Below are 10,681 nucleotides of genomic sequence, written 5' to 3' on the forward strand. Positions count from 1 at the left end.
ACCGACCCAATCTCTCTCTCCTCCTCTCCCTCTCTGGGATTAATCCGAGCAACGTTCCCATGGAGATCCTTAGAGCTGTCATGGGTCAGCCTCTAAATCCCCAGTGCGGGCGGTTTTGTCTGTGGGCGACACGTCCTTTTCATGAGAGTACTGTTCTAAAGGGTGACTTATGCACATGGTTGCCAGGGATCCAGGCCTGTTCCCACAAGGCTGGTTAAGAAACACATATGCAAATGGAGGCACAGTGAGCAGCAGACACCACCACGATCACACCTTCACTTTTCATCCTCCTGTGAGTTTATACTTGTGCAAACCTGTGTATGGATCTGATCGTCCTCACAGCACATCTCACACCAGGCGGATTATAAATTAGGATTACAGCATGCACTACAGCTCCTAATTCTGTGGTTCACCTCTGCCAGTGACATATGGGTTTAATGAGCAGAACTTTACATTCCTTTCAGTGGGCGTGTCTTTAGCAGATCAGACGATTTGAGCATGCTCAGAGGCCTGACCCTCCGCCCCCTTTTTGCCTTCAGCCTATCAGGGCTCTGTTTGTGAAGTTTTCCCTCTGTTTTTTTCCCCCCCCTATTACAGTTGCCCAGTCCCGCCAAGCACCATGCAGACCCACTGGAGTGTGACAAGAGCAACTATGCAGTTTCCAGAGGAGTTCTGAGTCTGTCTGCACCCGCGAACACGTACGGCTCCCTCTCTCCCGGTCTGCAGCCGACCCCAGGGTGGAGGTGGTGCTTCTCAGAGGAACAAGAGTGAATCCTCCCATTAAGGGCAAGGGCTGTTGGTTGGTCTGACAGACGCTTGTGCTAGTGACAGAGGCAGGGACCTCCGGATGCCATGTGCTGATCCTGAACGCAAGTAGTGGATACGGCAAGCAAGTTGTCAAGAGGAAGAAACTGAACACTTTTGGTTGGGGGGCCTAGCGTGCTGTGCTGTCTGCTGCTAGGAATTGTGGGACATTGTTGGGACTTTAGTGTTTATGGGACAGCTGCTTGCCAGAACAGGTGGTTTTTGTGGAGCAGCATCCTGATTTATAAGAAGAGCAAAATCAGCAACGTTTGATTCCCCATAAAGGAGCGTACAGGGAGGCATGGCGAACTCGGGGTTCCAGCTCCTCGGCTACTTCCTGGCTCTGGGAGGATGGATCGGGATCATCTCCACCACGGTGCTGCCGCAGTGGAAGCAGTCGTCCTACGCAGGGGACGCCATCATCATGGCGGTGGGCCTGTACGAAGGCCTGTGGATGTCGTGTGCGTCTCAGAGCACGGGTCAAGTGCAGTGTAAGATCTTCGACTCCCTGCTCTCCCTCGACAGTAAGTACCACCTTTCCAGAGACGGCAGCGTCCGATTGGTCGAGCAGACGTGGCTGGGTCCCGCTCCATCCACAAACCGCTCTGTTGTTTGAGGTCTGTAGAAGTTTTACGTGCGATGAAACATTCGAGTCAAGTCAGGGATATGTGAAGGAGAAAAATATTTTTAATACGAAAATACATATTTACAGTAAGGCATCTTTCTACCCATTGAGACCAATTAAATTTGACAGATGCTGACAAATGAAAACAGAAAAGGAGAGAATATAATCTTGCTACTAAAGCAAACATATGGATTTAATCATCTTGTAAAATCCATCAGATTAAAAATATGCAACGGCTGACATATGTTAATTAAAGCCTTATGCGACCTACAGGCAACCTCAGCGAGGTCCTCATTGACTGTTGAAATAGAGAGGGTACCATTACACAGCTGTTAATCAGCATTTACAGCCACTGTCACTCTCAGTTTTGTGGTAGCTTGTTGATTTGAATTTAATAAGGAACAGTCATCTCTTGCCTATCTCAAGCACTAAACTATTCTCATTATGATTCATTTCTCAATGGAATATTTGAAGTACTTGGATATATTATGACAAACTGCACCACACCCACATTGTTTACACTTCACCACTGTTACGATGGATAAACACAACAACTGTTTCTCATGATGGGGCATACATTGTAAAAATGCAAGAATTACTTCTAATATGTTTTTAAAACACAGAAAATTATGTTTGGTTGGATCTTCGGAAATGCAACATCTGTTTGTTTTTGCTCATCACTGTAATAAAAACATCTTATTGTCTTGATGGCATGAATAGTAGTTGTTTTGAGAATAAAAGCCTAGTGTTGAGTCAAACACCAAAGATATGTCTAGAATGCTAAATACACTTCCCCACACAATACACTAGCATTGTTTCTTCCTGTGCTAATAGGCCTATGGTAAAATATACACTAGAGACATACATTATCACATGATTTCAAAAGGGCATATTTATAACATACCCTGATGCCTGGCACATCATTTAGATTACATCATTGCACCTTTTTTGGATGGTTGCTGAAGCTACAATTCATATAGATGCAGTTTATAGATATGCTAAAAACAGAATACCAGTAGCATCATTGACTTCATATCTTACGTAATAAAGCAACAACGTACAGACGTATTAAACACAACAGCTGTGTTAAGATACATTGGAGACGTTCTGCAAAGCGCATGCAGCACACCGAGCTTCACAATAGATGTTCAGTGCGCAATAACCCAGACGGAGAGACAGAGATATCTCTGCAGCTGACTACAGTACAGTGGTGGGATCTCCTTCCCAGCACCCCCAGTGGGTGAAGGGACTGTCTGGTTCCACACTCCCCTCCCTGGCTAGTGGCTTTGTTTGGCTCTGACTTAGGTCATCCGGGTGGATAGTGACTGCAATGTTCGAGCTTATGTAGGGGCATTCTCCTACAGCCCTACATTGTCTGACCATCTTGCCAGCAGTTTCTCCTTGTCCTTTCTTGAATGATTGTTATGTGTGCTGTCAGCTGACCTCTTTAACAGTGGAGATCAGCCCCTCCCTGCAGAGACTCTTAATGAAACAGGAAAGGGTGGCTGGAATGAGCTCTGTTTGAACGCAGAAACTTTAAAGGTAAAAACAGACTTAAAGTAAAACTGTTTCCTTTTGAATTTGCATATAAGTCCGTACCAAACATCTACTCAAGCATGTAGGAGCTGCCTCACATGACCAAATGTGATATTTAGTGTACTCAGTGTAGAATGAGTCTCAGGAGTAAAATGTCTAAAATGGAATTCTGATGAATGTGACGTCAATGTTTTTTTTTTGTCTTCTGTGGGGAATGTGTAGAGAGGTGCTTCAGATATGACGTTGGAAACAGCCCACAAGCCTCCTCACAATAGACAAAGGCCTAAAACACACACGCATCCTCTTGAAGTATGCAGGCTGTCAAAGTGCACTCTCGTTAGCCTCGCTTGCTCTGTGCCTGCCACTGCCAGCCCTGGCACTGGGCAGGGGCTTGTGGGAGGTGGTCTCCTCCCCCCTGCGCGCCCTCGACTCCAACAAGTCCTATTCAAACAAGGACCCCGGGATCAAAGTGACGCCCTGCTGGGTCACATCCCACTCCCCCCTTTAAACAGAAGAAGGCGGCAAGAGGCAGGACGAAAGCAGCCTAAGAGAGAACCGCTCTCTCTCTCTCGTTCGCTATAGTCGTGCTTCAAAGGGGACCCTTACACGTATGAATCAAACTTCAAAAGTCGTGTGACATTTCCCTGCTCGGTCCTCGTCTTTGAAATGTTGAGAAACTTGTTTTATTGGCACATTTAATACGCTGAGTTGATCGGTTGCTTTTTTTTCTGGGCTTCTGTAGAGTTCTGTAAGGGTTGGTCAGAGAGGTCCCGGGCAGAATAGCTCAGCGAGGTACAGTAGCAGTGGCAAAGTTCACTGAATGTTCGTAGAAAGCGAAACAGTGTGGATGATGGTCATGAAGAAGCTGCGGGTGTGAGGACTGACGCGTTATGCACATCTACCTCGTACAAAAGGATGGCAGGGTTGTGCAAACAATCCTCCTTTGTGGAGCAAGCCACACTAATTCCTTCTGTGAAACGTAAAAATGTCCCTCCTACGGTCATATGTATGCGCTGAAAAGTGTGTGGGTTATCCACAGAATATCACAGTGGAACTGAGATGCACTTCTGAGTCACCACAAGACACATGGGTATAAAGTATAATGTCAGAGAAGTGCAGTGTAAAGATTAAACTGCAATAGTCCTGTTTTAAAGGGGACTGCACCCTAGATGACTTCATTAATCAACTCCTAAGCATCTTGTTACTAGTTGTAAAGTAGACCAAACAAAAGATTTGTATTTTATTTGCATACCACACAGGGCTAGACATATGGAAAACAAGCAACAGGTCAGAAGCTTTACATTCATGTTACTGCATAATATTCCATACCTGAGTGATTTAAGTTAGTTTACAACATCATGATGGATTATAATCCATGAAACATCTGCTAGGAGGCTCTATTAACTGAGTTTTAACTCTTTCCTTGACCTCCCCAGTTCACATCCAGACGTGTCGGGCTCTGATGGTCATTTCCGTGCTCATGGGCTTCATCGGCATCATCGTCAGTGTGGTGGGGATGAAATGCACCAAAGTGGGTGACAACAACCCATCCACCAAGAACAAGATAGCAGTGGCAGGAGGAGCCCTGTTCCTGCTCGCAGGTAATGGCGTCCCACACGCCTCACGTCCCGCATGCCACGTGAAGTCTGCATTTTTCAGGCTGCATCTCACGTGGGTGTTCTGCTCAAGGCAAGCCCTGGGGATTCACTGTAATTAGGCCCAGAAACGGCAGGACATATTTGTAATTGCTTATTTCATGTTGAGTGCGAACATAAGTAAGGTTCATCCAGGAAGCAGGAGAAACAGCTTAGGGTATATTCTCATTCAGTGGGTTTCAGCTTTGCTAAACTTCCTTAATTACATTTCATTATTCCTTCATTAACTTGCACTTGCGGTTTCATGGGGTCTGGGGCTTCAGCACCGATTGTGTCCTGCTGACAGACAGCTGTAAACAGGAAATGGACATTCCAGTGCTATCAGGGTCATTTGAATGGAAGTAAACAGAGAGGCATTTCTGTGTGTGCACTAAACACTCTCTGATCTGGTTGTTGTTGCTAGGCGTCTGCACACTGGTGTCTGTATCCTGGTACGCCACACAAGTCTCTTACCACTTTTTTGATCCAAACACACCAATCAATGCCAGGTAAGAAATCACTACAGGTATGACACAATTGTGAACCAAAATTGTTCAGATTTCTGAGTGATGTTATTATGATGACAGGCAATAAGAAAAAAGTAAATTGCTGTGAGAATATTCTGATCATTGTGTCTCATGTTCATATTTTCAAATATAATTGCCATGATATTTTAGCACATCTTTACATCTTTAGCACATCTGAACATCTTTACAAATAACCAGTTCAGAGTAAACACACATTTCTGTTTGCATATCTGTCTGTTGTCTAAATTAAAAAGACCCCCAGAGGTCTGGTCTTGTTCTTCCTAAACCATAGAAAGAACCAGTCCTTTTAAGGACAGTGGTTGCACAGTGTAAGCTGAAAGTCTCCAACTTTCAGTTGAAAGCCTTCCTTCCTAAAGCCGAGCTCTTCCATCTGTCTCCAGGTATGAGTTTGGCTCCGCCCTGTTTGTGGGGTGGGCGGCGGCTTGTTTGACGATGCTGGGCGGGTCCTTCCTCTGCTGCTCCTGTGTTAACGAGGAAAGGAGAGGACAGCAATACTACCGGCAATCCCAGCCCTCTACAGCCAGGGAGTACGTGTAAAAAACACTACAACAACTACATCAAACCAAGAAAAATGTCGTTGTAAAGACAGAGGCAACCCCCACTTCACCATGATTACACCTGTTTGGGGAGCACAATGTTCCTTTCGCTTCACAAAAACCTCAGAGAATTTCTGGACACATTCTGAGTACACACTGCATAGATATGCACAATTCATGCAAAATTTTATTGAAGTATATTTGTAATCGGACTGAGGGTGGCTGAGACGGCTAAGTTCTTCCCTAGGCTCCCTCTTTTTAAACAAGGGATTCAAATTCAAACATTAATTTATTGCTGAAAATATTTGGAAATATTTGGAGTATTGCTATTGCAAAATCCTATCATTACCATATGCGTCTCAATGGCTGATGTAAGCATCACGCCTGAGCTGATGGTTACATCACCCTGTGAGTGGAGGTAAACAGTGGTGTAATCTGGGCTCGAGATCTTTCCACTGTAGAAGATCAGAGAAGTGTGAAGTGAGAGTTCGAGACAGGCAGTGTGTGTGCGCGTCTGCCCACGCAGTGCTACACGGCTGGAGCTTTGTTAGTTCTATGTTCCTCCACAGTTCCTCCGCACACTCACACTCCATTGACGAGACCAGAAGTTATGAGCCTTTCACTGTCCACTTGTGCAATTTCTCACTAAACTTCAGAGGATGTTATTTATGGACACATTGACCAGTGGGGCGCCACCGCTGCTATGTGGGAACACTGGGCGCGTGAAAAGAACAATATGTAAAACACGTACTGAGCATGTCCAAACAGAGGGGCCTGCTTCCTAGAGAAAACTGCACACAAGCACACAAAGTATAGAGCAGTTTAGCTCTTCTTCTCTCTTGTCATCTTATGTTTAAATGGAGATTCTTAAAAAACAAAACAAAACTGGATGTGTCACCTAAAAGGCAACAGTTAAGATGCAAACAAACAAATAAACCAGTTTTGAAATAGTGGAAAGTGAAATGTTGCACTTTTGTCTCCAAAATGCAGATTTGGTGGTGAGACATCATATTCTGAGGGTTAATGAGCCATTTGTATTGTGATTTAGCAAAAGAGCAACACATCAGTTTTTTAAATATATCTCATTACTAACCCCACGACTCCTCATGCATGGACAAATCGTACAGCCTGAATGAACAACTAAAACCCACCGAGACCCACCAGTTTGAAAGATCCACAACTAACTCACTTATGACATGTGAATCACTGAGCTGTTTAGGATCTGAATAATTAGATTTACTTGTTGTAATCAAACCTGTTTTAACCATCTACACCAAAAGACACAAATGCTTTAGCATTTTGGTTTATCTGAATGGAATGATCGTGTACTTATCTTAGCCCCAAATACAACTTACAGGCTAACGTGTACCAAAACTCTACCAGCTTTCTGCTGTGTGTTTTAGTAACACGTCCACGTCTGGTTTGGGTTTCCGCTCTGTGTGTGTTTTAGTAAGACAACCACCTCTGGTTCAGGTTGACTTCTCTCATGTTACCACACCGTCCGCGCTATGGCGCTCATATTAATGTAACAGACAAATGAACTTTTCATTGGTCTTAAAATACCACAAAAACATCATTCTGCACAATATTATATAACAAATAGATTAAACAGCCTCAGGGAATGTGAATATACATCATATGTCAAAAACATCGTGTGGCTAACCCAGCCATCCACTAGCTTTGCTAACGTCTTTAATGACCTTCCCATGACCGGCGCAAATCTCGGGTTGCCTGAACTAGTTAAGGCAGCCGGGGGCCGAGTGAAAGGGTCTTGTGATTGGTCTCTCGCCCGAAATCTTCTAACGCTGTTCTTCTTCGACTGTCTTCTTCTTCTTGTCTAATTCAGGGCTGAGTTGTTGAGTGAGACTAGTTTTCCTGATTGACCCACCCTCCCCGCCTTTACTCGAGGACTCTTCCAGCTCCGCTCTGTGTGTGTGCCCCTCCTCTACTTCCACCTGCTTTCCAAACGGGGACCCCGTCTCTCTTCTATAGCCTCTCCCCTGGTCCTAAAACCTCTGTGCCTTTTATCAGCACCTGATCAATAAAATGTTGGTCGAACCATTTTCTCCCCCCGTTGCTGTGTTCCTTTCTTCCTCACTGTCCCATTTTCTTAAAGCATCTTTGTAAATATGTACTCTTACATATATAAACGACAGCATGGACTGGTTCATGATGATGCAGTGTATGTAAACATGAAAAAAAAATGCTATCACCTGTTTCAACATATTTGTTATGTGATTTAAGCGATAAGCAGGATTGTGGACGTCCTCAGCTATTAGACACCACTATGATCAGATCCTGTTTTTAACTGTAAGCATACTTAAACATTGTTCTTTTCTTTTAAATTGCAGAGCAAATGTTAAAACTTCTCCACCAGACAAAGGGGAGCAGTACTTGTAGTTTGGGAGAGGGCGGCTACGTTGGTCTCTGAGTTAGATTTTGGCTACAGATGAGACACTCTCTTGGTAATAAACAAACAAACATATAACTGGAACAAACTACAAAAAAGGTAAAAAAATAAATAAATAAAAAAGTTTAAATTAAATTTAAAACAATGAAGCAAATTAATGAAAAAGAAAATATGAACCCCATAAAGTATTTGTGTATTAAACAGTGTTAGCCAAATTTCTTGCGCTTATGAATACAAATACGTAAATACATTCATTTATGTGATCGTGTACTGTACAAGAGCTTAGGACTGGCTTATGTAACACACCCTGACCACAATGCGAGTGCGGAGAGAGCCCAAGGCGTTGGGGTTGTGACACCTGAACCTGTTTGCTAAAGTCCACAGTGTGTCTGTATATTTACGTTTGTTTCTTTTTTGGGGTATTATTATTAGACCTCATTTGCCCTCACATGTATCTCACACTTCTGAGACTTGATTCAGGGTAATGATGCATTTCAACAGTTATGCAAGTATGCATTTTGTGTGTGTGTGTAACCTAATACCAATGATGTATAACCAAGCTTTGACTCACAATGCCTTTTGTTTTTTGTCAAGTCAAAAAATACATACATTACATTCACATACATTACATTTACATACATTACATACCTATCTCTTTGGGGCACTGACCTGGCCCTCTGTGTAATGAACTGTAATGAGTTTCTGCATTATACATTTTTTGCAGAAACTATGTTGGGTTGTGACATTTTATTTTATTTTTATTTTGTGTAGATTTTGTATAATCTGTGTAGTGTGTCATTGTGTAGTGCACAAAATGATTTGTCTTGATGAATGATCATTCCTGACTACGTCTGGAATCATATTCAGCTTGCATTGAAATGCACAGTTGTCTTTAGAAGAGTTGATTAGTTTTAGCCTGTAATCACAAATCACTCAGTTCTCTGTTTTCTTTTTCATCAAACTTGTTTCCTAATATTCAAGTATGTATCATCTCAAATAAAGTATCGACTTTCCTGTGTTTTTGTTGTTGTTTTTAATTTTTTGGAAATAAAACCTACAAAGGACACCTGTAGTATTATTGTGTATGTAGTGACTTGGTTGACCAGATATGATCTATTACATTTCACATTACACTAACACACTAGGAACTCAGGTCATAACTAATATTATATTAAGAACTTACATTTCACTGAAGGGACTAAAATCACGACATTAATGTAATTTGCTGCTGAAAATGTGTCTCTGGTGTGAAATCAAATATGTCCTTAATAGATCTCAGAGCACTGCAGTATCCTTTACGCCTCCTCTGAAGATACAAATATGGTGACTCAAGCTCTTTGAAAGAGAATCACGGAGCAGTTACAAGACATGTCAAAAGTAGGAAGTGTGATGAAGTATAATCCCATGACAGTTGTCTTGACTGATCCTCATGTGGTGTGAATCTCCTTCATGTACTGTCAGGGAGGTTTACTGTAGAGGTGTTTACTTGCAAGAAAGGCGTTTATCTGCAACAGAGGTGTTTACAGTAGAAGCATTTATCTACAGTAGAGGTGTTTATCTACAGTAGTGGTGTTTATCTACAGTAGGGGCATTTATCTACAGTAGAGGTGTTTATCTACAGTAAAGACATTCATTTGCAGTAGCGATATTTTTTGAGGCCCCCACCATATGCTAACTTACATGCTTGATATTCTCTAGATCATATACATACAGTAGTGTCACCCAATAATCCACAGAATAGCATCTGCATGCACTGTCGCTGAATAAGAGCAAACATGCTAATGACACCATTTTACACGATGTGATGCAACAGCTCTAAGCTGTAAACATGTCAGGAATGGCGATAAAGCAAAGCTGTTGCATGTTGAATCAAAGGATGGACCAGCCGTCAACACCAGCTCCTGATATGAGCAGAATCTACACCCCTACACTTCTGATATGAGCAAGATATAACCCTACACCTCTAATGAGCAGGATCTAACCCTACACGTCTGATATGAGCAGGATCTAACATTACACGTCTGATATGAGGATCTAACCCTACACGTCTGATATGAGGATCTAACTCTGATATGAGGATCTAACTAGAAATGAGGATCTAACTTCTGATATTACATTACACTTCCGATATGAGCAGGATCGAACATTACACTCCTGATATGAGCAGGATCGAACATTACACTCCTGATATGAGCAGTATCTAACATTATACTTCTGCTATGAGCAGGATCTAACATTACACTCCTGATATGAAAAGGATCAAACATTACACTCCTGATATGAACAGGATCTAACTCTACATGTCTGATGAGATTTTGCCTTCATGTTAATAGAACAACATTCAAATGGTGCACTCTGGTGGTCAAAACTGATTGCATACTCTGACACTGAGAATATACTGATACACAGAATCTGACACATTTTTAAGTTTTTACTAACCAGTTAGACCAGCGTTTCTCAAAGTGTGAGGTGTATGGGTATTGCAGGTGGGGCACAAGCAATTGGAAGAAATGAACCTTTTTAAGCCTGTCGTTTTAATGCCTGTTCGTTTTGCATAAGCCCCGGATGTTTAAAATGTCTGCGGAACA

At 42.6% G+C, this 10,681-nt stretch overlaps 1 protein-coding gene across 2 annotated transcripts; it reads left to right on the plus strand.

Moving 5' to 3' along the window:
• Positions 1 to 597: 597 nt before the first annotated feature.
• cldn19 (claudin 19) lies at positions 598 to 9,157 on the plus strand. Of its 2 annotated transcripts, none has more exons than XM_077006292.1 (5): positions 598 to 1,328; positions 4,402 to 4,566; positions 5,024 to 5,108; positions 5,528 to 5,674; positions 7,530 to 9,157. In XM_077006292.1, exons 1-5 carry the CDS (start codon positions 1,106 to 1,108, stop codon positions 7,564 to 7,566), a joined length of 657 nt encoding a protein of 218 aa, XP_076862407.1. In that variant the 5' UTR covers positions 598 to 1,105; the 3' UTR covers positions 7,567 to 9,157. The 2 variants fall into 2 exon arrangements, with proteins under 2 accessions (XP_076862407.1, XP_076862397.1); XM_077006282.1 differs by having other exon boundaries at positions 8,035 to 9,157.
• The last annotated feature ends 1,524 nt before the right edge of the window (positions 9,158 to 10,681 follow it).

The sequence above is a fragment of the Brachyhypopomus gauderio genome, chromosome 1 (genome assembly GCF_052324685.1).
Source record: "Brachyhypopomus gauderio isolate BG-103 chromosome 1, BGAUD_0.2, whole genome shotgun sequence".
In the NCBI taxonomy this organism is placed as follows: Eukaryota; Metazoa; Chordata; class Actinopteri; order Gymnotiformes; family Hypopomidae; genus Brachyhypopomus; species Brachyhypopomus gauderio.

Coding starts and splice junctions, on each gene's coding strand:
- cldn19 (XM_077006282.1), top strand. CDS start 1,106: ATGGCGAACTCGGGGTTCCAGCTCCTCGGCTACTTCCTGGCTCTGGGA. Junction 4,567..5,023: donor AGCCCTGTTCCTGCTCGCAG/GTAATGGCGTCC, acceptor TGTTGTTGCTAG/GCGTCTGCACACTGGTGTCT. Junction 5,675..8,034: donor CAGCCCTCTACAGCCAGGGA/GTACGTGTAAAA, acceptor TTTAAATTGCAG/AGCAAATGTTAAAACTTCTC.